We start from the raw sequence: 27760 nt of genomic DNA on the forward strand, positions 1-27760 counted from the left end.
CCCCCGCTTCCAGCCCTGGCGGGGGGGCAGCGGCTGAGCCCCGGGGTCCCCCCCCCAAACTTTGCCTTCGGATGCGGGGACTCCGCCGCCGAGCTGCTCCTGCCAACGATTAATCGCATCTGCCTGGGATTAATTATTCACCCAGCTCTGGGTTGTGTTTTTTTTTGTTACGTTCTTGTTGTTTTCTCTTTTTTTCCCCCGTTTATTTTTTTTTCCTTGGGGGAGCGCTTTAATTCAGCTTTTTTCCCTCCCCTTTAATTTTTTTTCTTTTTTTTTTTTTTTCCCTTTGGAAGAACAGCGCTTGGAATTCTTATTTTTATTCTTGTGCAGAGGGGCTGGCGACCCGCACCCTGCAGCATCATCCTCCATCAGCACATCGGTGCTGTTTTTTTTCCCCGGGAGGGGGTTACACGTGCTCTTCTCCCCCCGCTGCCGACTCCCGAGGAGGAAGAGGAGGAGGAAGAAGAGGGGGACCCGCCCCCGCCGGCTGGGCGCTCCCCCGGCCGCCCTGCAGGCACTGGGGGGGGGGGTTGCGGCAGGTTTGGGGTGCGGGGTGGGGAGGGGTGGGGGACCGGAGATGGGGTGCTCTGCTCGCTGAGCTGGGGGGGCAAAGCCGAGCCCCCCTCCCAACCTGAACCGGTTCCCCCCCCCTCCCCAAATTCCGCCGTTGGCTGCTGCTCCCGGCTCGCACGTGGTTGGATTTAGGGGATTTCTGCGGTTTTTTTGGTGCTCGGTCTGGATTCTTTTTGTTGTTATTATTTTTTTTTTTTATTTGCCACGGGGCCCCCCCGGTTTTCTTGCTGCCCCCCACCTTGCAATGGCCTCTCCGGAGAAGATGCTCCCCGGGCCGGCCGCGCTGCTCTGCTGCCTCTGCTCGCTGCTGCTCCCCGGTAAGTGCTGGCGCCGGGGGAGCTGGGGGGGCAATATATATGTTATATGTCTGTCTGCAACACGGGAGGGAGGTTTGCAGCATCTGCCCCCGCCAGGGGCAGCCCCTGCCCCTCTGTACCCGGCTGGGACCCCCCCTCCCACAGCCACCCCCTCCCCTGGTTCTCTGTGCCCCCCCCCCAAGCGAAACGGGTGAAGATTAGAGTTTATTCCTGGCTTAATAAAATGACAGCTTGTGCTTGCGAGCGCTTGCCGGGGGTTGTGTGCCGGGGCAGGGAGCGGGGTGGCAGGGGGACACATGGGGCGAGGGGGCTTCAGCCCCCCCTCCCCCCAGCCCCCCCTGCCCCTTGTCTCCTTAATGCAGAGCTGCTTTAGCGGGAGGATCAGGGGCTTTATCCGCTATTATCCACTCGCTTATCCCCCGGACCCGCACCCAGACACTTTCTCAGTCTGCGCTGAGTTGCTGGGCAGGCTCTGCCGAGGTGGCATCGTTTTGGGATGGAGGGGACGGGGGATGCAGCCCCTTCCATCCCTCTCTTTCTTTCTGATCCCCCCACCTGCCTGCACCCACTTGCCCTGAGTTGCATCCAAATCACTGCCGTGCCATGGCCGAGCTGCGGTGACATCCTGGCCTGCCCTGGTGACAGCCCTGGGGACGCCAGCACCTGCTGCTGGGGGCTTTTATTGGCGAACGAGGCCAAAGAGGGGTCATGTACCCCGAGGGATGTGGTTTCCATGAATGATTTCTATGGATGCTTCCCTTTTAAAGCCAAGCCCCACAGATGCCCCAGCCGAAGCCACTTTCCCTGGCAGCCAGCTTGGCCAAACAGAGAGTGGGGGGCTGCTTGCAGTGTGGGGGGGTCACCCAGACCCCTCCTGCCAGCTTGGCTCTGGCCTCAGGCTCAGAGTGTCCCGGGGACTGTGCTGCCCAGCTCAAACGATCCCCCCAGGAGCTGGAGGGGATCCCTGGACCGTGCCTGGCTCCGTGTCGCACCGGCAGCCCATGGCCAAGGCACTTGTGGGGCTCAGGCAGGACTTTCTCGGCATCTGCAGCCCCTGAGGGTCTTTGAGGAGCTTGGGGAGCTGCTCACCCACAGTGGTGAAATAAGGAGAAGGGGGGAATGTTGGGAACATTGCAGGGAGCTGGCAGGGGGTTTCCACCCTGGAAATTCTGACCCTGGCAGAGGAGTAGAGATCTCCAGGCTGTCAAGCCACAACTTTAGTAGCATCCTTTTTGGGGGGCAAATGCTGCCCCCCTGTACCCCGAGACTGATTGTTTCCTGGAATGCTGCCCCGGTGGGATTTGGTGGCAGAGCTTCACTGCTCTTTGGGACCACCAGGTCAGGAGTCTGCAGGCAGGGGGCCGGCAGCCGGTGTGGAAGTGGGATCTCCTGCTCCCCAATTTGCCTGGATAAGATCCAACTGTCTGGGTCGGCGGTGCTGCCGGGGGCGGCTGTCGGCTGTGGGAAATATCCCTGTGCAAGCGATGATCCATCAAGAACGGCCTCTGGTGCAGGGGCTGGATGTGGCCCCTCGCTCCCCATCCCCTCCTGGGCATTTCTGATTCCCCAGTTGCCGCTGGGACACCACGAGCCCGGTGGGTCAGGCCTTGGGTTTAGGCCAGGGCAGAATCTGGCCCCTGGGCTGGGGGGTGCAGTGGGTGGAGGAGTCCCCCTGGCAGCGATGCCAGTGGGGAGTGGGCAAAGGTGGCCTGTGCCAGGGCTGGCCGTGCTGCCATGGGGGGATGCCTGTGCTGGTGGAGAGAGGAGCCTCTGCCAGGAGTTTTTAGGCTCTTTTCAGGATGCGCAGCTGCCCTCGCTGCCGCCGCTTTGGCCTTTCCTGGACAAATAAAGGTCTTGGAGGGAGCCGGAAAAAGAGGCTGAGTGAGAGCTCCTAATTCTCCGGCGTTTCTTACAAATCACTCGGGCTGGCAGCGGGGTCAGCCGGCGGTGAAGCAGCACCCTGCTCTGCTGCTTGGAGTATTTTATTCCCTTTTCCCTTGTTTTTTATTTAAGAGCAGGCCTTCGTGCCAGACTCCCTCCTGCTGCGCTCCCTTGCCGGCCCCGGGAGCCGCTTGGCCGAGGCCCCAGATCAGCTGCTTCCAGAAAGGGTTTTTTTTTGGCATCTCCGGGGTGAGATGGCCCCAGGGTGGCCCAAAGGGCTCACAGGAGGGATGGAGGGATGGACACACAGAGCCCTGGCCCGTGGGGCCGTGGGGGATGCTGGTGGTGTCTGCCCAGCACAGTTGTGCTGCGAAGCTGTTGGGATGCGGCACAGGGGGATTTACCCCTCAGTTTGTGCAAGGACTTGTGCTGTCCATGGGGCTGAGCCTGGGCTCCTGCACCTTCTCTCTGCTCCCTGCTGAGCCTTGTCTCTGCAGTGTGCCTCAATTTCCCCTCTCCCAAAGCAGTGCTTGCCTGGAGGCAAAGGTCCAGGGATGCAGTGGTCCAGGTTTCTGGGGTCATTCAGCATCTGTCCCAGCAGGCAGGACAGGCTTGAGGCCCTACACTGGATCCCACAGCCCCAGCACCTCCATCCCACTGCTGATGGGGATGGGGCTGTGCCACTATTCCTGTATATCCCATGGCTTGCTCCCACCACAGGCAAGTCCCAGGCATGGGGCTGGTGGTGAAGGGTGATGCTGGAGATGGTCCATAGGTCCACCCCTGCTGGGGTCTCCAGCCAGTGCAGCCCAACCCTGGCAGGGGGTTACTCACCAACCCCCATCCTCCTTTCCTCTGAGCATCTCCCAGCTCAGGGGCTTTCAGACCAGCAGGTGGAGATGTGCCATAACTCGCTGTGGAACCGGGAACACACACCCGACGTTTGCTCATTTAACACCCGAACCAGGAACGTACACTGGGAATGTACACCAGGATCATACACCTGGTGTTGGCTCACTTGACAGCTCCCACCCTGGCCATGCTGATGGGGTCAGAGCAGCTGAGCACCCCTGGCTCCATCCAGGAGCAGAGAAGGGGCAATAGGATATTTCCTTGCCCTGGCAGGCAGGTGAGAGGAGAGGATCCGGCCTCTGAGCTGGGTTAAACCTGGCACAAGTTTTACCTTTGGTGCTGCAGAATAGAGGGACATGCAAGGACACCCCTTTTGGCTTTTGGCTCCATAGTGTCCTTGCATGACCCCAGGGCCCAGTCCATCTTCCCCCAACCCCAATACCTTAAATCTCAGCAGGATGTCCTGGGACATAGCAGTGTGAAGTGGAACACCTCACTGGGAAATTGTCTTTTCTTTTACCCCTTTTGTCCTCTTGGTGTTGTTGAGGAAAGGGAGAAGGATGAAGGATGCCAATTGGTAGCATGATGGAAATCCTCTGAGTAATGATTTTGGTGAGCAGCAGTGGCAGGATTTGGTTCTGGGAGTTTCAAGGCACCTCGATACCCTCATCCAGACCTGTCCTTTTGTGTGTGCATGTGGCTGTGTGTGCACACTGGGGGAAACTGAGGCAGGGTATGGGGTGGCAGCAACCCCCTGACTGGGGATTGCTCAGCAGTTTTTGGAAACCTGGCTATTTTGAGGGTTACTGTTTAAATCACTCCCCCATGACTGGCTGCTGAGGTTCCTCTTCCTGCTTCTCTGCCTCCTATAATAGAGGAAGAAAACAGAAACCAACACGGCCGGGGATCCCTGCAGAGCATCCCCAACCTTCCAGCAGCACATCCCAGCTCCATCCCGTGCTGTGGAGGTAGTCAGCAGGATGTGGCATCATCCTGGGCAGATGATGGGTGAGGGAAGGGATGCTTAGACAGCATAACCCGATTTTTTTTTGGCTGCTGCAATTGCCTGGCCAACACGGCCCGTGCTGGGTGTGCGGAGGAGTCGCTGAGCTGCCGGGGTGTTCCCCTCCCACGTGGTGCCTGTCGCCGTACGAGCATCCCATCCATCTGGAAAAGGTCACTCTTGCTGATCTAATCAGAACCTTTTATTATTAAATACATGGCTCTGCTAATGAGCAGCCCCCCGGGTGGGAAGGGAGGTGGCTGCTCCTGGGGTGGGACACGCTGTGATGGGGCTGGGGATTTTGTCCATGTGGCAGAAAGAGAAATGGTTCAATGGTGTGAAGTGAGGGAGATCCTGGTGCCCCTTGCTGAGGGGGAAGGAGGTTGGAGCTCACTTTCCTTGCAAACCGGGAGACATGGGGTCCTCCAGCCACGTTTGATGGTGGCCCAGCGATCCCCACCCTAGGGAAGCACCAGCTGAGCTGGTGGATTCATGGGCTGTCACTTCTCCTACAAATGTCCCAGGTTTGGGATGCAGAGGTTGTTCCTCAGGATGTGGCTCTCCTGGGGACCACTCCCTTCATTTTCCCTAAGCTGTTGCCTGACCTGTTGCCACTCCCACATCCCTGGGGCCCACATCCCTCACCCTGGCTGGGTGCTGAGCCCCTCACTGCTACTCTGGCCTCCTGGGGGGACATTGTCAGCAAGGCAATTCACAGTCCCCTGATGAAGCCACTGTCTCCTGCTGGCGAGCATTTTCCCATTGCTCGGATAATATTTACCATCCCTGCTTTCTCACCAGCTCTGGAAGAAGCCCAAGCAGGTGCTGCTGGGGTGGCCGTGCCCCCGCTCGCCGTGCTGTCACCTCCCGGCCCCTGCAGGAGTTACCGGGGCAGGTTTGCCCTGATGAAGTGGGCTGAGCTCTTCCCCAGGACTGGCAAAACTTGAGAATGAAATTAATTTCGAATTTATTTTTTCTTTGAGGGAAAGCTTTCGGTGTTTTCCCTCTGGAAGATAAATAAGATTGAAAATGCAATACCGGCCGCTGCCAGCTCGGCGCGGCTGCTGGATGCGCTCGGGTACCAGCGGGGAGGAAGGGGATGTGTTTCCAGCCGTGCGTGGTTGATGCTGGGTGGCAAAGTCATGAGCTGGTACCTGTTCCCAGCCCTGCTTTTGGGAGTGCTGGGGCTGTGGGGCTGCTGCTGGCCCCCAGCCCTGGTTGCTGAGGGCTGAGGCTGGGTTTATCTGCGGCTCCTCGCGTTCCTCGGGTGCCTCTGGAGTTGAATCCGGCTCCGATTGCAGCCTGACACACGTCACTGGGGGAAATAAATTAATCAGTGTCTAATCAGTCTGAAACGTGTTGCTTGGCACAGCCTGGGCTGGCAGTGGGGGGGGCACAGCCTGGGGGGCATATTCAGTGTTCAGGTTTGGAGGGTGCTGGGAGGATGTTCCTGTTCCTGGCCATCGTGGGAAGGGGTGGAGAGGGAACAGGGATGATCTGAGCAAGACACATGGGAGTGTCACTGCACTGCCTCTGCCCCAACACTGGTGCTGTGGGCTCCTCCCTCAGGGACTGCTGTCCCTGTCCCTGCTTCCCCAGGCCACCCTTCAGGGCACTCCCCTGCCAGTCCTACCACTTTTGCCTCCCCAGGGGGGTTATTTGGAGAAACCATTTGTGCCCACCTGCTGCTGGTGGGCTGCTCCCAGCTCCCAGCATGGAGGGAGCCTGGCATGGGAGTCACCCAGCCCAGGACCCACCGCAACACGTACTGAGGGCTCAGGGGCTGCCCACTTTATCCCAGAGTAGCTCCCCTCCCACTGCCTTTTGGAGCCCCTGGGCAATCCTGTAGATATTCATAGTCAGCCACTTCCCTGTCCTTTTTCCCCCACACACTTTTAATTAATTTCTTCATTTTTCTTCCTCCTCTGTAAAGGCCTTCTCCTCCCCGTCCCCCAGCCTGTCCCTTGCTGTGATTTGTGGAAATTGCTCTAAAGTAGCTGCCGTGTAAAAGCCTTGCTGGCTCTGGGAATTTATGGCAGGCTGTGCCTCTGCACAGCACATCCCATTTAGGCCATATTTATTTATTCCTTTAGGTCCCTTGTTTTTTTTTTTCTTTTCTATTTATTCCCTCTTATTAATTTCCTGGGGGAAGCTCATATCTTGGCACTGCAGCCTGTCGTGGTGCTGGGACGGGTCCCTTTTGCTGTTGGTCCCGAAATGCAGGCTGTGTGCTGGCCTTGGACTCAGTCCCACCAGTGTTATGGTATTTTACTGCTCCTGGTGATGAAGAAGCCAGGCTGGACCTTTGGGAGGAGGACCTAAAAGAAAGGAGAAGCTCATGCCCACCAGGCATGAGCACAACCCTGTATTAGACACTAGAGAATCCACTCTTGAGCCAGCGCTGCTGCTCACAGGAAGACTTGAGGCACATATCCTGGCCAGCACCCACTCAATTCCTACCCCAGGCTGATTCTGGGAAGCCTGGACCAGTTTAACCGCCCTGTCCTCGGTACCATGGGGATTCCCAGCCCTGTCACCCCATCACCGCTGTATCCATGGGCAGAGCCGAGGGCCTGGAGCATCCCTGCATCCCGCCCTTCCCGTGGCCACAGCTGGGGTATCTCACTGCCACGCGCCTGGGGAAGGCAATTTCATGTTTGTAACAATTATTCACTTAATTGAGTTCCAATTAGCTGGGACTGGAGATGGAGGCTCTCGCTGCACCGGAGGGAAGGGAGAGCTTGTTGTCTTTTATGCCACCAAAAACAATTTTCAAGGCTCAGGCTGCAGGTAACATTTCAAAGGTTTCCATGAGGGGCCTGCCTGTATTGTCTAATTTTGGCTTGTACTTTATTACTGGCTTTTTTTTCCCTGGGAGTATGCAGTGGAGCGGGGCTTGTGTTGGGGCTGACTGAATTTTGAGCGAAAGTGGAGGCACGGAGGCTTCTGTTTCCACTTTTTGTTGCTTTTTGGGGTGTTTGGAGGTGCTGACCCCACTTGGTGGGTGTGTAGTGCGTCAGGGATTGGTGCTGTGGGGTGAGGAGGGAAAGGGATGGGTGCAATGCCTGTTCCCAGGACAGGTGGGGAGATGTGTGAGCTTGACCCTTCCCTGGGAGATTGGGCTGCCTCTAGCTGGAGCATCCAGATGTGGGAACATCAAGGTGTAGGACATCCCTAGGAGCTCCAGATGTGGCACATCCCTGGTGTTTGGGGCTGCTGCCCATGTTTCCCATTTGTGCTTGGCCCTGATGAATGTGGTGGCAAAACCTGAACCACCAGGTTTTGGGGCTGTGAAGCCTCCGCTGGGATCCACAGGATGCTCAGGGAAGCGGGGTGGCTTTATCCTGGTTTGAAACAAAACAGCAGTTGGGAGTTCCATGCCAGTGGCCCAGTTGGGAATATCCAGGCTGGACTTTCTCCTTGGGGGCTGAGAGGTTTTGCTCCCTGCCATCCCTCCCCGTGTATTTAGGGAGGGTTTTATCCCCACGTCAGCTCAAGTCACTGTTTTATGGACAACTCTGCTTTATGGACAACTTTCTGGCTTGCTCCAAGGTGGGAGCACCCTGGAAGCCCAGCAATGGCCTGGCAGGAGCCAGGAGAGCTTGGACTGGTGTCTCACATCGCTGGTATTTTGGCATCTCCGTCAGAGCTGCGTCCGGTCCATTGATTCACTGAGCCCCCAGTGCCGCCTCTTATGACCAGGAGAGGTTTTAACCCTCCTGGCGTGACCTCAGACCTTCCTTCCTCCTTCTCCAGTGGTTTTCCTGTATGGTTTTGCCCTCGTAAGTGGGGATATACTACCGGGAGCCCCCGCTGTGTCCCCCAGGATAAGCCAGGATAAAGCCCCCCCTGGAGCGTGGCTAAAGCGATCCCTATGGCAGACAGCTGGGGCTGGGGCTAAGCTGGGGCTCAGCACTGGCTATCGGTTCTAGATGAGGGGAAGAGGAGGAGGGTCTTCAGCCTTGGGATAACAGGTGGGAGCAGGGATGGATCTGATGAAGCTGCAGCAGGGGCAGGATGGAGGGGCTGAACTCCTGCCATGCCCCGTTTTCTGAGGATTCAGTGCTTTTGGTGCTGCTTTTTGCAGCAGTGAGACCCCTCAGCCTGGGGAGGGTGGTCTGGATTTTCAGGCAGGGCTGGAGGGTGCTGCCACTGTCCCCACGTGCCCTCCCTTGGCCCATCTGGCCGTGTGTCTGCAGCCGGTGCGGGGCACATCTGGCCGGGCAGATGTGGGGGCTCAACAAGGGGGTCACCAGCAGTTGTGTGTTTACATCTCCCTCTCTCCCCCCTCTCCCTGCCGTGGGTTGCAGGTCAACCCAGCTTCCCACAGGCTGCTGTGGGGTGGGAGGGATGGGACACGCGGGAGGCTCGTCCCATCCCGCTGTGGGGCTGGGGTGGCTCCTCAGCCTGGGAGGTCTGGGAAGCCCCCAGGCCAGTCAGAGTCTGGCCAGGCACAGAGATCTGCCTTTTGGCTTGCAGTGCTGAGCTGCAGGGGTGGAAGGACCATATGGTCCCCTCTGTGCCGGCCTAATAAACCCGGAATGCAGGTCAGGTGCTGCAAATCCCGTTAACCACAGCAGTGGGGCTGCAGAGCAGGGCTTAACCCTTCTGTCCCCCCAAACCCAGCCAGAGGGGGGACATGAGAGCCACCTTCCCTCCTGGGGGTGGCTTGAAACCAGGGCAGGGTCCAGGGACGGTGGTGTGGGGACTGGAGTCTCCTGAGCTGTCGTGCTTGTCTGTCCATCCTTCCTGTTTCCTTCCTTCTGTCCATCTTTCTTCCATCTTTTGAGCTTCCTTCCTTCCTTCCTTTCTTCCTTCCTTCCTTCCTTCCTTCCTTTCCTCCCTTCTCCTGAGCCATTGTGCTCTCCATCCATCCTTCTATCCGTGCATTCTTCCATCCGTCACCTCTCTCATCCTAGAACTATTCTCTTGCTGTCCAGCTATTTCTGATCCACCTTCAATCCATCCATGCACCCTCCATTCTCTCTGCTGGTTTATGCATCCTTATCCACCCTTTTTTCCTTGCTATTTGGCCAGCAGCTTCATCCATATCTCCATGCATCTCCTGACTCCCTTCTCCTTCCCTCACCACCCTGGTGCGGAGGCTTGGGCTGGGCTGGGCTTTGATTCCCCCATCCTGGCACCCACCCCAGGCTGGTTAGACTCTCTCCTGGCAGGATGAGTTTATGGCCAGGGAACGGAGGCGCTGGTCCTGTCCCCCTCCCAGCAACATATTATAGCATCGTTTAAATGCATTTTGTCTGTGGAAGGAAATCGCTTCTCTGGGTGCCGGCAATTTGCCGGCGCTGAACTAATCATGGCCATCCCATTAATCTCCATCCCAGCTTGTCCCCATCCCTTCCCCCATCTGGCATGGCCAGGGTGCTGGGCTTGGTGACAGGGCCACCCTGGGTGTCCCCATCCCAGCAGGGTTTGGCACCAGGGTGCCTTGTCTGAGTCGAGCAGGGTGCCCAGCTCGTTTGAGAGGGCAGTGCACAACCCTCATTGGTCATCAGAGAATCCCCGTGGCAAGGAGGAAGCAGCTGCTTTCTGGGGGTCTGTGCCACAAATTGCAGCCAAACTCAGCTGCTTTAGCTCTCCCAGTGTGGTGGGTGGCAGTGGTTGCCCCTCGCCGCAGTGCTTGGTGCTCGCCGGGGCGGCACAGAGGTTCTCGTGTCCCACACTCGAGGGGCAGGTGGTGACTGCGGGCATTTTGCACCACCCCAAGGGTAGGTTTTCCTTGGGGCTGTTCTGGGCATTGAGTTGGTTGGGTTTTGTGCGGGTTTTCTTTGTTAAATGACCTTCCACAGACCCCAATGGTTTTTAAGGGGTAGAGACTGATGCTGTTTCAGTGAGTGAATGAACAAAGCCCCTGCTGTCCGTGCCTCCATCGGTCCTGCCGGTACCTCACCCAAGCTGTCCTGCTCATGTTGCTCCAGCTGGTGGATCCTTTTCCACAAATAATCTCATACTTTGGAAATAATCCCTTTTCCTAGTTGTTGGGGATGGCAGGGAGGATGCAAACCTTCATGTTTCGCAGCAGAAAACAGCCTCGGTGAGCCAGAGGAGCAGAAACCCCCTTGCTGCTGGTTACTGCTGATCAGAGGGGCACCCATAGGTGTTTTCCCAGGCTCAGCACCTCTCCTGCAGCTCCTGGCTCTCTAGGAGATGGGAAAACAGATAAGGCAAGTGGGATGGGGTGACAGAGGCTGGAGCTGTGCCCGTGGTGGTGCCAACACGGTGGTGCCGGCAGCGTGTCTCCAGCATTTGCCCAGCCCAGGGGAATTCTCCACCTGGCTCTTGGACAACTTTCATCCCAGGAGATGTAGCTGTGGATGCTCCCTGTCCCATATCAAGTGCTAATCCTTTTATGAGCCCTCTAAGCTGCTTAACCCCCCTGTGCCCCGCAGCAGAGAGTGCCCCGGGTGGGCTGGGGGTTCCTGCGTCCCCGTCAGCCCTGGGGAGCTTGTCTGAGGCCACTCTCCCAGCTGGAAAAAGCCTCAGGGTCCTGGCACGCTCCAAAGCCCCTGTCAGGAAGGGGGCTGAGTCATTCCTGGGAGCTGAGCCGTCACATCCGCACCTTTCCCCGCCGTTTGACACGGGTAATTTGGGCTCCGCCGCTCGGGAGCCGCTTGGGAGCGGTTGCAATCAGCGTTGGGAACGGGGCTGCGGGGGGCTGGCGGAGAGCCGAGGGGAGTGGGGGGGTACCCAGGCCTCCTGGGGATTTCTGGCAGCCGATGGAGAATGCAAAGACCTTGAGATGTCTTCCAGGCTCCCGCAGCTGCCAGCGCAGCGCGTGCCGTCGGCCGGCTCCGCACCAGCCGCCTTTCGCAGGATCTGCTTTAGCAGGAGCATCTCCGTGGGTTTTCTCCCCGCTTGCTGGCCGTGGCAGTGGGATCACTGGCTCCCTCTGAGGGGCTTGGGCAGCTCGGACCCTCGGGAGTGCACGGCTGGCAGTGGCTGCCTGCTCTGCCAGTAGTGGAGTTACTCTCTTTTTTAAGGCAAAATGATCAAAAGGAAGGACAGCAGGGATTTCCTAAGGGCTGTCACACCTGGGCACTGCTGAGGTTTGCACAAGGCGGCACCAACATCATCTGCTTCACTTTCCCATCAGGCCATGTCTGTGTCTGGAAAAATGTGGTCTGGGTCAGCTTTGTTGCATGGGGACAGCACTGTGTGGGTGGCAGCCCTGGGTAGTGATGGGTGACAGGCTGGCTGTGACACCCTTACAGGCAGCCTGTGGGGACAGAGTGGATCTGGGGTCTGATTTAGCCACCTTCCTCATGTGACCTGGGTGCTAAAAGAAGGAGGAAAACCTTGATGATAGACACGTGGTGGGATCTGCCAGCCAAAAATTAGCCTGGACTTAACTGTTGGTAATGAGCTTCTGGAGAAACTCTTCATCCTTTTCTTGGTGGGTTTGGAAGCAGGAATGAAGCCAGTTATGCCCTGTTTCTGTAAGTGGGTCTGTGCTGTTTCAGCCAGTGCCTTGGCATGAGTGCCAGGGTGGGTGACTAGTGTTGGGTTCCCAGGGACAGTACAAGGCTGGATGTGGCTTCAACACACTCTGGCCCAGCCTTGGGCAGCCCCTGAGCATCCCTCCTTGCTGGACACCCCATCCCATGCCAAGGGTGGGTTTGGTGAGGCTGGTGCCAACCATCAGGAGGCACAACCATGCTTGAGGTCCTGGGGAGGTTTCTTGCATTTTTGGTTTGCAGGACAGAAACCCAGCCAGGCTCTTGCTGCCCTTGTGAGGGCTGAAGCTCCAGCTCCTTCTTGCTGCAAGGCTGGACCACTCCTGCCTGGATCTGTTTTCCCTGCTCAGGAGCTGTTCTGGAGGGAGGTGCCCCACACTAACCTGCACTCTCCATCCCCTTTGCAGCCCATGCCAAGGGGCCAGCGCCCAGCCCTGAGCCCGCTGAGCCCCCCGGTGCCATCCTGCTGCCCGTGAGCTACCGCCTGTCCAACACCCGCTTGGCCTTCTTCCTCAAGGAGGTGGGAGCCAGCCCGGGGGGCAACAGCAGCGCCCCCCTGCAGCGCTCCGAGCCCTTTGTCGTCTTCCAGACCAAGGAGCTGCCTGTCCTCAACGTCACCCTGGGGCCCTTCAGCACGGGGCTGGTGCTGCCCAAGGAGCACCTGCAGCCCTCCAGCACCCTGGAGGTCCCCGACCGCCTCACCGTCAACTGGAAGGTGCGCGCCTTCATCATCCAGCCCCGGCTGGTGGCCAGCCAGCCCGTGGTCCAAGTGCTCTTCTACGTGGCCGGCCGGGACTGGGACGACTTCGATGTCACCGACCGGCTGCCCTGCGTGCGGCTCCACGCCTTCCGCGACGCCCGGGAGATCAAGAGCTCGTGCCGGCTGCGGGGCAGCCTGGCCATGTGCCTGGTGCAGGCGGAGCTGCCCCACGCCTGGTTCGGCCCCTCGGCCGTGCCGCTGGGCAGGAGGAAGAGCCCCGAGAGCCTGGAGGTGCCGGGCGAGAGCCAGCAGGCCGAGCTGTACTACACCCTGCACGCCCCCGACGGGGCCGGCCAGTGCCTTGGGGACACGGTCCCGCGCCGCGGCGCCGGGGGGGCCAGGACTGAGGGTCCCACGCAGCACCCGCTGCTGCGCATCGGCAGCGTCAGCCTCCTGCAGCCCCCGCCGGGGCAGCCCATGCAGGAGCACCGGCTGGACGGCAACGTCTTCATCCGCCTGCCCGACAAGCCCCTCAAGCCAGGAGAGGTGCTGAGCATCCTCCTCTACCTGATGTCCAACTCCACGGTGGAGCATTTCACGCTCAGGTAAAGCCCTGGAGCTGTCCCCACTCTGGGAGCAGCCGCCTTTCCAAGGAGTGGTTGTTCCATCTAGGCAGAAGGGAGAGGGTGGGGAGGGCATATGGTGTTTATGGGACCTGCTGGGTGCTGCACCAGGTCTGGCAGGACTTTGGGAAGATGAGAGAGGCCAGGGGATCAGCCGGCATGTGGTTTTGCAGTTTTGGGGCTTTTGCAGTGGGAGCTTCTTAGAGAGAATGGCTCCCCATGCAGGGTTTCCGTCTCTGCACTGGCACCATGGACTGCTGCCTTTGTTCTCCCAGTGTTCCCAGTTGCACCGGGATTCTCCCAGCAGATGTGGGTTTATTCACAGCCACTTTGGGGACAAGGTATGGTATGGCCATGGGGCTGCTGTGGAGTGAGAGGAGGCTTCCTGTGTCCCCTCGTCCTGCCCCAGAACCAGGTGGGAGCAGAAGGGGCAGTGGGTGTTCAGCACCCCAGTGTGGGGCAGTGTGCAGGGGAACCCTCTCTTGCTGCATGTCCCTAAAGATGGGGGTACAAGCCGTGGCCACATCTCTTCAAAGGACATTTACAAGTGTCCTTGTGACCTCTGGGCCAGCAGCAAGCCCATGGCACGGGGATGCAGTGCTCCAGGCTCTTCTGTCATTTGCCCTGGGGATGCCCAGTCCCACAGGGGCAGCCCTGGGGGACCAAATTCCTGCTGGAGGTGTGATGGGAGGAACAAAATACTCTGAAAAATAGAAGCTGGTGTGGGCTCAGCCCTATGAGGTTGCTTCCAGCCCAGATGATGTTTCTGACAGCCAGGAAGGATTGGGGCAAAAAATCCCCCTGTGCCTATGATGGGGTGTCCAGGGGGATCCAGGGGTGTGCGGGGTGAGGGTCCAGCCCTGACTGTTGCTCTCTGCAGGGTGAAGGCCAAGAAGGGTGTCAACCTGCTCAGCACCAAGTCGAGGAGTGGGCAGTGGCTGGTGAGCTCGGAGCTGCTGACGGGTGGCAAACACTCCACTGCCACTGTCGATGTGTCCAGGGTGGATGGGGCCGGGCCCAGGTAAGGGATTCCCCTCTGGGGGTGCTGGGGAAATCGCTGGGATTTGGCCTGGAGTGGTTCTCCCTTTGCCCCCCACCTGGGTGTCTGGGTGGCTGCAGTGCCACATGGGTGCTGGCAGGGGAAACTGAGGCATGGCCTGGAATGTGAGACTGGGGGGCACTGAGAGGGGATGAGCAGTTTTGGGATCAAACCCTCAGCCCAGCTGAGGTCGGGGCAGGTCCTGCAGCAACATGGGAAGTGGCTTAATGTTGTGTGTGATTTCTAAGCTTGGCTGGCACTGTGCAGCTGGGTGAAGGGTGGGAAAAGGTGGATTTTGTGGCCCAAGGTGGGAAGGTTTGTGGGCAGGTTTGTGCCCAAGGACTGTGTGAGGTGGCACGTTCAGGTGGCATCTGGCCTCTGGGGCTCAGTCATCGGTACAGGTTGGCAGCTGCATCCCTGGCTCTGAGCTGGGATTGCCTGGCTGTGTCAGATGGTGGCGGGCAGGTGGGGTGGATTTTAGGGCTGTATTGTGAAGCCATGGGGGATCCCCCAGTTTGGGGTGGAAATATTTAATTTTTTTTAATGACTTTTAATGCCATGAGAGGCAGCAGCTGTTTGCTGACTATCCTGGTGTCTTTTCTGGGAAGGAAGAGGAGCAGTCCCCAGGAAAGGTCCCATCTGAACCCTCAGGTGATGGATGAGTGTTGGAATGGGAGCACAAACCAAATCAGCACCCGAGACAGGGCAGTTCTGCCCTGCTCAATATGAGCCCATTCTTGGGGCTCTGGGATAGGCTCAGGTCAGTTGAGAAGAACCCAGGGGATATAAATGGGAATGATCTGAAGGAGATAGGACCCACAAAGCCAAGCTGAAAACCCAGAGGCTGCTCAGCCTGGAGAAGGGGAGACATGGGGCTGGCAGGACACAGCAAGCAAGGGCAGAGGACAGGCATGGGGTCAAAAACACCAGCAGGAAAGATTCTGAAGTGCTGGAAACCAACCATTCCCAGGCTGTGATATCTCCATCACTGTGTCTTTGGGAAAAGGGACATGAGTGTCTCCAGGAGCCAGGTTAAAGCAAGTTGATGAGCACATCCCCTCTGGGGCAGGAACATATCCTTGTCTCCCCATAGCTCTGCCCCCCACCCCAACACTGAGCAAAGCTGGGGACAGGCTCTTGCAGAAAGATCCTCAGCTCTGAGTGCTCCAAATGTGACCTCAAAAGCTCTCTGCAGCAAAGGGCTTATCTGGAGGGTGGGTTTTCCTTTGCCCCACAGCATCCGAGCCCGTGGCCCCGTGGCTGATATTGGAGTGTCTCCAAAACCACAAGCCTCCCGTCCTCTGCACACCCACCCCAGCACAGCACATGGATACCAGAGCTGCCGGCAGCGGGATCCTCTCCCCCTTCCCCCTCTCCTACTGCCACCGCTGCTTCCAATCAGCCTGCAAAGGTTAGAGATGGAGGAGGAATTTAAAGTGATTACAATCACCTTTTAGACAAACAACTCCATCAAATATTAACGGAATGGAGAGTATGAATGACTCAAAGCCGTGTTGCCCTCCGGGCTGTGCAAACAGAGGCGTTTGTTTCGCCGGGGCTCTGGGGGCTTTTGGCAGCGCTGGCAGTGCAGGGAGGGGGTGAGAGCCCTGAGCTTTGGGGTGATAATGGGCAGTTTGGGATGTTTTGCACCCCAGCAGCTGCATCCTGAATTATCCCCCCAGTCTGGGCAGCCTGGCTCCTGTCTCTGCCGTGGCTGAGAGCAGATGATGCTTGGTGAAGGCAGAAGATGAGGGCTGGCCCCGTCAGGATTCCTGGGACGCCTCTGGGCACCCCATGGTGAGGAGTTCCAGCACTGGACCGCCTCTGGCATGAAGCTGCAGCTCTACTTTGCCTCTGAACCTGTCTCTTCCTGGCTGTGTTTAACACTTCTGCCTTGGAAGAGAGAGTGAGCAGCCAAATCCCCTTCACACCAGGAGGCCTTTGGCTATTCCCCCTGTGCCCCTCTACCTGCCTCGGGGGCACAGCCAGGACCTCACCAGCCCCTGTGTGGCAGCTCCACTGCAGAGCTCATCATTGCTGCTGTGGAATCAGGGATCAGGGCTTGCCATGGCCTGGAGCAGCTCCAGCTTCTTGCTCTCCTCTTTCTCTGCTCCCTTTCACTCATTAGATATTGATCAGAGCGAAACCCGACTGCATCCTGCATCCCCAGATCGATGGGATCTTCTCAGTGGCTGCTGCACTGCGAGATGAGAGTGGAGCCAGTCCTGGCTTCCCCTTCCACAGTGATTTCACTTTTCCTCCCCTCTCCCCCCACCCAGCTCTGGGGAGCTTTTGCCAGTGCCGTGGTTTGTGGGGGCTCCAGGGTGTCCCCCGAGGATGCTCTATTTTTGGGGAACAATGCAGAAGTTTGACTTTGGGAGGGGAGCATTGAATCCCAAGTCCTCCCAGTGGATTTGCAGGTTGGAGGAAGGGATGGGAGGGCAGGACCACCTCTGTGGAGGTTTGCTTGTAGGATTGGGGTGTAAGAGTGATTTATGCTGTGGCCGTCAGACTGTCCAAGCCATGATGCAGAGGGACAGCAGAGTATCCCATTAGACTGGCACCACGTGCAGGGTTTGACGATGCTCCTCTTTTATCCTGTCCTGCCTCGGGGATGCCCCAGAGTTCAGTCCCTGTCCATTAGCTCCATGTCCTTCTGTCCTCAGCAGTGGCATTAATTTGTGTGTGTTTGATGAGCTGATGGTCTCAGGCCTGTTATTCTCTGCTGGTCCTATCTACCTCCCCCATCCCCATGGCTGTGCTCACAGGCTAGGGGACAGCCCTGCCCTGAGTCCCAGCACTGTCCCATCTGCTGTGTGGTTGAACCTCTTTCTCCCGTGCCTCAGTTTACCCCTGTGATCCACTTGGAAGGGGCTGTAAAGTCCACAGCTTGGACTGAGCCTTCTATAGGGGCTTATTTGCCGTCCCTGAGCATGTTGGGTGTGGGACACTTGGGGTCTGACCTGCGGGAAATGAGTGTGCAGGCAGGAGCAGCCCAGGGCAGTAAATCCAGCCACACTGCTGGGAAAACGGAGCCAGGGAGACGAGGACAGCACCTGCAGCCACCCACTGTCCTCTGGAACTGTAGCCATATGCTGACCCTGTGATAATATATCACCCAGCAGCCCCTGGGGAGCTGACGAGGCTTTTCAACTGCTGGGAAGAGGCAGTGGAAAACATTTCTCTCTCCCCCTGGGAAGAGTCTCGTGGGAACCTTCAGGCTCCCATCAGAGCAGCCCCTGGCAGAGGTGGGTGTCAGGGCTGCTGGGTTTGGTGGCACCCAGAGTACAGTCCCCCTTGACAGGCATGGGGACACCGAGGAGACCTGCTGGGGATGCTGGGGACTGCCCAGCACTGATCCTGGGGTGTCTGTGGGTCCTGGGACACCCAGCTCACCGTGTCCCCTCCTGTCCCCCTGCCCAGGGATGGGGATGACTCCTCTGAGATCATGCAGCTGGATTTCGAGATGGAGAACTTCACCAGCCAGTCGGTGACGCGCCGCATCATGTGGCACATCGACTACCGCGGCCGCAACCCCCCGCCCGACCTGGAGAAGGTGGTGACGGAGCTGACGGTCATCCAGAGGGACATCAGGGCCATCGTGCCCCTGGCCATGGTGAGCAGGTTCCTGCCCTCTGCTTAGTTATCTGCTTTGAGGGTTTGGGTGCCCCTGAGGGATCTCTGACCCGCCCATCTGCCCTACAGCACCTGCACATCCGTACACCCTACATATCCATACATCCTACACATCCCTACATCCCACCCACCCCCACAGGGCTGGAGCAGGACAGGGGCCATCCAGGATCTGATCCCAGGGGGGACAGGCTGCCCTCTAACGTGATGGTCTCCTTTATGTCCCATCCCCAGGACACAGAAATCATCAACACAGCCATCCTGACGGGGCGGACGGTGGCCATTCCCGTGAAGGTCATTGCCATCGAGCTGAGCGGCGTCGTTGTGGATGTCTCAGCTATGGTCGAGTGCAAGTCCAACAACGAAGACATCATCAAGGTGGGTGTGGGCAGGAGGCTCTTGTGACCCTCACAGGGGGCTGAGCTTCTTCCAGGGGTGCTGACCCCAAAGGCGGCATGGGCTGGAGCTCGATGAGTGGGGGGAGCTGATGTGCCACACCAGCCCGGCCATCCCGAGCATCATCCCCTCAGTGGATTCAGTCCATGCGTGCTTCTCCCTGGGATCTGTCGGGAGAAGGGCAAGACACTTTGTCACTGTGCCTGGAGAAGCTGTGGGATGCTGCAGTGCTGCTCAGGCTGGCACCAGGCAGCAGCAATAATTATGGGTTATCACAGCACTGAGTGCCGATAAGGGGAAATATTGTCACCTCACAGTGTAAGCTGCATGTTCCCATCAGTGGCTGCACTTGGGTCTCTGGATGACATTTATCTCCTGTTTGGATCGGCTGCTGGGCTGGGGGCTGTCCCCAGTGAGATGTTGGGGTTGAGCTGGGCAGTTGGGGACGATAGAGGGAAAAGGGGACTGAGGGAGAGGAGCCAGATGGACTGCAGGGGAGAGGTGCTGGTGAGGCCAGTGCAAAAGGCTCGCTGTGCAGCAGCAGTGAGTGCCCCCGCACCAGCCCCCGCCACCGAGGCAGCAGTCGGTCCTCAAATCCTCCAGTTTTTCCCTCACCAGACCCATCCATCCATATACATTTTTCTATCCCTGAATGTATCCATCTACCCACCTGTCCATGTCATTCTACCACCACTTCCATCCATCCACCCCCACACATCATTACCTTCTCCCAAACACCTCCCACCCCTCTCCCTGCATGCACCCAGCGCTTCCTCCCTTTCCATGTCCCCACCATGTTGGGCAGAGACACAGAGCCATGCTGGGGGGCTGGGCTCTTCTGTGTCCCCCAGACCATAACCCCTTCTCCCCTTCTTTGCCAGCAGCCACCAGCAGCTCTCCCAGCTGAGCCAGGGATGACGGGCAGAGCCCTGTCCCCACCAGGACTTGCTGTCCCCAGCTGTCCGTGGGTGTGGGTGGGTGACAAGCAGTGTCACAAACTGTTTACCCAAGTTCTTGACTAAAACTCCAGTCTGTGGGATTTACAGCACTGGGTCTAATTTATGGAGACCAGTCCTCCACAGCGTGATAAAACACTGGAGCAATAATACACTTCAGGATGGACTCCAAGACACTTAAACTGTTTAATGTGCTGCCTTTCTACTCATAAATCTATTTACACACTGTCCCCAGACCTGGGGGGAGCAGACACATGCACAGGAGCCAGGATGAATAATGCAGGGAGCAGCCCTCCGGCCCCAGCTCACCTCCCGCTCGGAGCCCCGCGCGATTTCTTCCTGAATTATTTTGTGTTTGTGTTGGAGCTTCATTTCCGAGGGAGCTCTCAGTTACCTGCTGAGATTGGGGCGTATGATTATGGTGTCAGGGCTATAAACCTGTTACATAAATCAAAGCTTACAGAGTGGGATGTGCTGTCTGTTACTGTAAATAATTTAACATGAGGGAGGGCTGGAGAGCTGCTTCTCCCCACGCTGACTGTGGCTCGGTGGTGGTTGCTCTCGTTTGAGGGGATCTGTCCTGGGAATCTGGTGTAGATGTGGCTGTGGAGGTTCCAGGGACTGTGAAGGATGGTGGGAGAGCACAGGTGGGAGTTGTCATCCTCATCCCCTTCTCTGGTGACATGGGGTGACAAAGGTGCCCATGCTCAGCCCAGGCAGGAGGACATCATCACTCGAGGTAACCCCCCTTGCCTGCCTGTGTGGTGACCTTGGGGGCTGAGTGACATGCAGGGAGTGGAAGGGTCACCTCTCTTGCCAGCAACACTTAATGGGAGATGCTCAACCTCACCTGTGTGTGAACCTTCTTAGGAGCCCACCATCCACCTCCCCCAGAGGACTCACCAGGATCAAGTCAGCCCAGTGGGACTGAGCCTCAGGAACCCTGGTCATCCACAGCCACCGCCAGGACCCTTGGATGACGTGGGGTGCCACCAGCTGTGGTGGCTCTTCCCACTCCCAAGGGTCGTGGAGAACATGTGTCCCCTTGATCCCAGCTTGAGGCTGTGCCAGGGGGGAGCTCCTGGCCACAGAAGCAGAGCCAGTGGTGCCTTGGCCAGGAGCCCAGGCAGACCTCAGCCTCTCCCTTCCCCCTGCAAATCCGGGAAGTTTCTCCGAACAAGCGTGGGCTTCATTTAAAAGCTAATCTGCAGTCACTCCATCATCAGGACAGGCCTGATGTGCAGGGATTTTTTTGTTGTCGTAGTTTCAACCCCCTCAGTTGCAAAGCAAGTGGTCCCCAGGAGAAGATGCCGGGGGGTTTATTAGCCAGGGTAGTGCAAGCAGCAGCCCAGTGTGTTTATTGTGATAAATGGCACAATATCCAGAGCATCCTTTGCTGGAGGATTCACCCGGGAGCTCATCTTTATTCAGACGCCGCCTCGCCAGAGATGAGATTGTCTTTTCAGACTTGCTGAGCTGGTATCTCTGATAGGAAGACAAGAAACAAACCCTCCTACATTGCACTTCCCCCCTGTGCCCAGAGAGCAGAGATGTCCCGAAGAACTCAGGTCCAGAGTTCTGCCTCCTCCACCGGCCTCAGGGAACCATGGGCACCTTGTGGTGGGCTCATGGGCTGTTGTAGAAGTCAGGCCCTGCTGTGGGCTCAGAAATGCAAAGTTCCTGCATCTGGTTGACCACAGGTGCTCAGAGAATAGGTGGCGAGAGAGACAGGCATGCTGTCACCTCTGCTGTCAGATACCATGCAGCGTGGCCTCAACCCCTTATCAGCCATCAGAGAATCCACGTGAGAGAGCAGCTTGTTGGAAATCAGCCCTTCTGTGCTGTTGAGATGCTCAGTGCATTCGAGAGCGACCGCGCTGCCGGCTGAGCAAACAAGTTCTGGTTTTCCCTGGCATCAGACAACTCGGATGCAATCCCTGATGGTGTAGGGAGGGGACAGGGTGTTGAGGTCAGGCCATAGGGCCACTGCAGATGGGAGGTTGGAGTCCCCTTCTCCTGGTTGTCTTCTGGCCCCGTTACTGGGAAGGAGCTGTTGACTGGTGACCTAAACTGAAACACCGGGTGATGCTGCTGTGGTGTCCTCTGAGCTCCTTAATTGGCTCAGTCGGTCGGTAATGACTGACCCCCTGCAGGATGTATTTGCTTTGTAGTGAATTTAACTAATGGCATTTGCATAAAGGGGAATTAAAAGAGAAAGAGTGAGCAGATGAACATGAGGATTCATATGGACTGCAGGAAACTCGCTCTGGGGTGAGCAGGAGGGACAGGGACAAGGCACCGGTGAGGACAGGCATGTGGCTGGTCTGTGCTCACTGCCTCTGGTGGGGGAGATTTTGGGGCAAATGTCCAGGATGAGGAATTTGCAACCTCTGTGAAGCACCCATGGGGTTCCTGTAGCTCGGGTGTGGAAAAAGGTACAATTCAGTGTGGAGGCCAAAGAGAAACTGAGGCACCAAGAAGAGAGCTGGCAGTGGGTGAGGGCTGGCAGGAGGGCCTGGGTCAGGGGACACTTTGCATTATGGACACAGTGTGTGGGGGTCTGTGCCTCTGAGCAGGGATCTCGGGGAGGAGGGAGCATCCCTGCTCCTGGGGCTGCCATTAACTGGATACATGCCAGTGAAATTCTGCTCCTCCAGTGCTTCCCATCCTCTGGGCAGCCTCCTGCCAGGATCTCTGCTGTGCCTGTGGGACCCCTGCAACCCTCCCACCTTCCCTTCTCCCCCAGGTTTCCAGCAGCTGTGACTATGTCTTTGTCAGCGGGAAGGAGTCGCGGGGCTCCATGAGCGCCCGGGTCACCTTCACCTACGAGCACCTCTCGGCCCCGCTGGAGATGACGGTGTGGGTGCCCAAACTGCCGCTGCACATCGAGCTCTCCGACGCCCGGCTGAGCCAAGTGAAGGGCTGGAGGGTGCCCATCCTGCCGGACAGGAGGTGGGTGCTGTGGAGCCACCGTGTTGTGGGGCCTGTCCAGGCTGGGGAAGGCAAGGTGGAGGTGGTGGTAGTGGGGTAATTGCCTTGTTCATCTACTTAATGAGGAGGTTTTGAAGATGATGGAGCCGGAGTCATCTCAGGGGTCCTCGATGGAAAGGTGGGAGCTCATGGAAGTTTGTGTTTGTATGGAAGGAAGAAAATTCCACAGTGAGGTTGGTCAAAGGCTGGAGCTGGTGGGGAGCATCCCTCATTGGCAATGGTCAAAGCTTCCCTGGATGAAACTGGGAACAGCCAAACTCCAAAGTTAACCCTTCTTTGAGCTCTAGAGACCTCATCCTCTCAGCTGGTTAGGGGGCAGAGATGCTGGTGACCCCAATACCACATGCTGCTAAAGCCCTTGAGTACCTTTTGGACAATGGGCATCTTTTGGCCAGGAGCCACCACTGTTTTGGTGACATTGCATTTTTTCTTGCTCAGCCAGCCCTACCTATTCCTGGGGCTGGGGCTGAAGAGCTGTGGCAGTGGGGAGCTTGGCAGCACTGCCCACTCACTGCCCCGTCCCACAGGTCGGTGCGGGACAGCGAGCACGAGGAGGACGAGGAGGAGCGGAAGCAGAGCCGGGGCTGTGCCCTGCAGTACCAGCATTCCACGCTGCAGGTCTTCACCCAGTTCCACACCACGGCGGCCGAGGGCACGGAGCAGGTGGTCACCATGCTGGGGCCCGACTGGCTGGTGGAGGTCACCGACCTGGTCAGCGACTTCATGCGCGTGGACGACCCGCGGGTGGCCCACCTGGTGGACAGTGTCACGCTGGCCGGGAGGGAGCCGGGCACCACGCTCTTCAAGGTACCCCCGGCCGCCTGCCCCCGCCTCTGCCAGCTTGGCTGGGGGTGGCAGGAGGTGGTGACAGGCACCCTCGTCCCCTGCAGGTCGTGTCCCCGCTCGTGGAGGCGGTGCTGGGTGAGACACTGGTGACGGTGGCGGAGGAGAAGGTCAGCATCACCGACCTGAAGGCCCAGGTGGTCTCCAGCCTCTCGCTGTCCCTCCACCCCAGCCCTGGCAACAGCCACACCATCATCGCCCGGACGTCGGTGCAGCAGACCCTCAGCTTCTTCAAGCAGGTGAGGCAAGGGGGGTGCATAGGGGCTTGGGAGGGCTGGTGGGGAACCTGGGGTGGGGTGAGGGTTCCATCTGCAACCCCCTTCTCCCAAATCCTGTCCACACTCAGCTTAGGCCCCCACAGCACCCACTGTCCTTCTGACACACTGGTGACCCCAAAGCACCCCATAAAACTTCACACAGACCTGTGATCCAACCCTGCCCAGCCTGGGGATGGGACACAACCATGGGGACAAAGGGGGAGGGATGAAATCCTATACAATTCCTAGCACAGCTCTAGTAGCCACATCTGGCACCTCTGGGGCTGGGATTTGGGGTGGTCTTGGGCATGCATGGGGAGCATGGAGGGAAGAACAGGCTAAAGAGAAAAAACAAGGTTTGGGAGGAGCAGGATGGATAATGGAGGGGAAAAGGGTGAGTTGGACGGAGAGAAGGATGCAAAAGAGGAGAGATGGGTGGAGGGATGGACAAACGGGTGCAGGTGGGACTGGCATCCTGCTGGGCAACCGGTGCCTGTGTTGGTCCTGCAGGAAGCGCTCCTGAGCCTGTGGATTTCCTACAGCGACGGCACCACGGCCCCGCTCTCCCTCTACGACCCCAAGGACTACAACCTGGTGGTGAGCAGCCTGGACGAGAAGGTGGTCTCGGTGACCCAGGACCGGGCGTTCCCCTTGGTGGTGGCGGAGGGTGAGGGCGTGGGGGAGCTGCTCCGGGCGGAGCTGGTCATCTGCGAGAGCTGCCAGAAGACCAAGCGCAAGAGCGTCCTCTCCACCGCCTTGGCCACCGTGCGGGTCCACTTTGGGTCCGAGGAGGACCCGACCTATGACTATGACCACGTGCCCAGCAAGCCGGGGCTGGGGGAGACGGGGGCCAGCACCACCCTGCGGGCAGAGGTGGAGAGGAAAGCGGACCCGAGCGAGGACAGCAGGATGTCCAGCGCGTCTCACCCCACCGAGGACTTCCCCACCATCCCCACCGGCTTCGTCCAGGTGACCCGGGGGCTGACGGACCTGGAAATAGGCATGTACGCCCTCCTGGGCGTCTTCTGCCTGGCCATCTTGGTCTTCCTCATCAACTGCATTGTCTTTGTGCTGAAATACCGGCACAAACGCATCCCGCCCGAAGGCCAGACCAACATGGACCATTCCCACCACTGGGTCTTCCTGGGCAACGGGCAGCCCTTGCGGGCTCACAATGACCTCTCCCCGCAGCCCGAGAGCCCGGGGAACCCCCTGGAAAATGTCCAGACCTGCTGCCATGGGGACCACCACAGCAGTGGGAGCTCGCAGACCAGTGTGCAGAGCCAGGTCCACGGCCGAGGGGACGGTTCCTCGGGGGGCTCCACACGGGACCAGAGTGAGGACCCTCTCAACTCACCCACCTCCAAACGGAAGCGGGTGAAGTTCACCACCTTCGCCACAATGCCCTCCGACGAGCTGGCCTACAACTCCATCCCCATCGCTGATGAGGAGGACTTGGAGTGGGTCTGCCAGGACATGGGGCTGCAAGACCCCGAAGAGCTTCACAACTACATCCGCAGGATCAAAGAGATCGCTTAACGCAGGGGCAGAGGGGACGGGGCGGGAGGGAGGGGGCTGCCACGCTGTGCCACGCCATGCCACGCCGTGCCATGCCACGCCACGCTACGCCACACCACGCCATGCCACGCCAGCTGCTTCCCTGGGGCTGGAGACCCAAAATTTGGCTCTCTTGCACGTCCCCACCCCGTCGGAAGGCGCCCCCGGGGGCCTTTTGCTTTTCTTGCCCTTTACCGACTGGTTTTCCCAGGGGAGGCAGCAGCACACACGTGGCCCCCCCCAGCCTGCTGGCCTGTGGTGAGGGGCAGGGAGGGGGGCAAGCAGAGGGCAGAGATGGATGGGGTCAAACCCTCGGTGCGTGCGCGTGTCCCGTGGCGAACGGGCAGGATGGTGCTGCGGGTCCTGCTGCGCAGGGGGTGGAAGAGGGGAGATGTCCCGCTCCCCCCAGGAGTGCAGCAGAGGGGCGGTGGGTGGGGGCTTCCTGGAGGCCACCCCCCCGCCTTTGCTGCACTCAGTTGCACAATTTTGGAGGTGAGTGCCGGTTCAGGGATTTGCCAGCCCGTGGTCGTTGGGGTGTTTGGGGGATCCCCTCCCACGCAGAGCCCGCTGGCGCACGCTGTGGGTGATGCTGGGTGAGGGAGGCAAGAGGGGAGGGCGGCTGCTGAGGGGCTGTTGCCCAGTGGCCACGGGTCTGGGGCCCCTTTGTCCCCATCACCTGCTGTGTCCCAGCCCCAAATGCCAGGCTTGTCCCACTCCCCTGCTGGCTGGGAAGGGCTGTGGTCCCTGGGGCAGGGGCACTTTGGGGGTGGCCAACAAGTTTGCTGCCTGTGAGCCTGCCTGCCCTGCCTGCCTCTCTGTTCCCAGTGCTGGACCCCCCAGCCCAACAGCCCTGCTGGGACCTCTGGGGCGAGCCTTCCCCCCTCAGTGCTGGAATGTGGCTCCACTACTGGAAGTTGCCGCGGGGGCTTCCCACTGCTCCAGGGGGTCCAGGCCTGGGTGGGGGCACCCACAACCCAGCCTGAGTCTCCCAGTGCCAGCCCAGTTCCCGCAGTGCCAGCCCAGCAGGGATGCCCGGAGCCAGGCTCAGCCTCTGTGGTGCCTTCTGACTGCCATAACCCAACGCCTCCCGGTCACCCCGCGCTGGCAGCAGCTCCCAAACCCTCTGGCTCACCCGAGAGGCCCCTCCAGCCCAGGGCCACCCCTTCTCCCAGCTCAGAGCATCCTCAGCCAGGTCACCCCTGCAGGGACACCCAGGAACAAGGGCTGTGGGGCTGGGGGTCCCAGGCTGTGCACTTGTCCCATGGGCACCCACCTGTGGGGACAGGGACCCCCCCAGCATCCCCCGGGGGAGGGGGAGGCTGCAGCAGATTATTTCTGGATTGGAAGTTACCCACCACTGTGTCTCTTTTTTTTTTTCCTTTTTTTTTTTTCTTAAATAAAAGACCGGAAAAGAAAAAAAACGAAACAAAAAGCCTAAAAATGAAACAAAAAGCCTAAACCAAGCAGCATTGCAGCCCTGTCTCTGCTGGGGCGCCCGGGGTGGGGGCTTCCAGTGGTTTGGGGGTCAGCCCTGGTGGGTGTGGGATCCACTGGGGACACACACACTGCCAGGGCTTGGCTCAGCTTTGACCCCTGCCTAAGCTCTGAGCGTTTTGGGATCAAAGCTGTGGGTCTGGGGCTCCCCCCTCCCAAATCCTCCCCTCCTGGGCAGCCTGATGAAGGGTGGGTGGCCAGGGATCAGTGGTGCAGCCCCATCCTTGCTTGCCCCCATGGCTCAGTTTTCCCAGCAGGGAGCAGCAGGCCAGGGTGGTGTGTGGTGTTTCAAAAGCCTCTTTAAAGAGTTTATCAATTTGGGGCTTTGAAAATTTCTCCCCTGAGTGGCCTTAAAACTTACCTGATGGCTCTATGCTGATTTTATATATACATATATATACATATGTATGTATGGGGGAATTGAGATGTGCTCAGAGGCCAGGAGGGTGATGCCATTAGTTGGTTTAACTGTGCCCTGTTATCTGAAGGACCCAGGTCTGGCTGAACGAGCTGCTGAGCTGACAGTGGCTCCGAGCAGTAAAATTAACACAGCTGACTTCCCTGCTTGGAATTGCCAAACCTCCTCGTTCAATTAACATATATGAATATTTGTGGGGGGAGGAAAAAAAAAAAAGGGAAGAAAAAGAGGGGGGAAAGGTAAGAAAAGGGTATAATAAAATTTTATAATTGTGATAAGACCCAGCAGCACCTGACTCCTGGTCTGTGGAGCTGTGAAGGTGGGAGATGGGAGGAACAGGGATCATCCACAGGAATCAGGCAGCTTGAGCAGTCTGGGGATGGGGTGTCCCTGCCAGGTTTTGCCCCCTTTCTTCTGGCTGCTCACCCACCACCTCCTCCCGGTCGTAGCCAGGCCCGAGGTCTGACACCAAGCATCAGCAGAGGTTTTCCAGCCCATCACCTCCCATTTCAGCTGATGGATCCAGCTCAGGTCTCCAAAACCCCTTGGGAAGGCAGCACCCAGGGGAACCCACGCTGTTTGGGGGGCCTGATGATGCTCTCGTGCCCGTGTGCCCCCAGCTCGTGTCCTGCCAGCTGCACCCCCAGGCACCTCCATCCAGGCACTTCCTGAGTCGCTGCTTCCCCTTGGATCTGGGTAAGGGGCAGCAGGAAGGGCAAGAAACCTGCTCAGGGTGGCTTTGCTTTTGAATG

At 58.5% G+C, this 27760-nt stretch overlaps 1 protein-coding gene across 1 annotated transcript; it reads left to right on the forward strand.

Moving 5' to 3' along the window:
- Window positions 1–252: 252 nt before the first annotated feature.
- On the forward strand, window positions 253–25091 carry TMEM132E (transmembrane protein 132E). The gene is made up of 9 exons (XM_017832482.1): window positions 253–890; window positions 12509–13406; window positions 14305–14445; window positions 17887–18079; window positions 18331–18474; window positions 22195–22400; window positions 22967–23246; window positions 23330–23521; window positions 24050–25091. Exons 1-9 carry the CDS (start codon window positions 818–820, stop codon window positions 25076–25078), a joined length of 3156 nt encoding a protein of 1051 aa, XP_017687971.1. The 5' UTR covers window positions 253–817; the 3' UTR covers window positions 25079–25091.
- Window positions 25092–27760: the final 2669 nt, after the last annotated feature.

This window comes from Lepidothrix coronata, unplaced genomic scaffold (genome assembly GCF_001604755.1).
Source record: "Lepidothrix coronata isolate B3197 unplaced genomic scaffold, Lepidothrix_coronata-1.0 Scaffold203, whole genome shotgun sequence".
NCBI classification, from domain to species: Eukaryota; Metazoa; Chordata; class Aves; order Passeriformes; family Pipridae; genus Lepidothrix; species Lepidothrix coronata.

Bases quoted from the DNA above. Each gene is read 5' to 3' on its own strand.
- TMEM132E (XM_017832482.1), top strand. From the start codon at position 818: ATGGCCTCTCCGGAGAAGATGCTCCCCGGGCCGGCCGCGCTGCTCTGC. The intron at 14,446-17,886 runs GTAAGGGATTCC...CCCCCTGCCCAG, and splicing joins GTGGATGGGGCCGGGCCCAG to GGATGGGGATGACTCCTCTG. The intron at 22,401-22,966 runs GTGGGTGCTGTG...CCCGTCCCACAG, and splicing joins CCCATCCTGCCGGACAGGAG to GTCGGTGCGGGACAGCGAGC.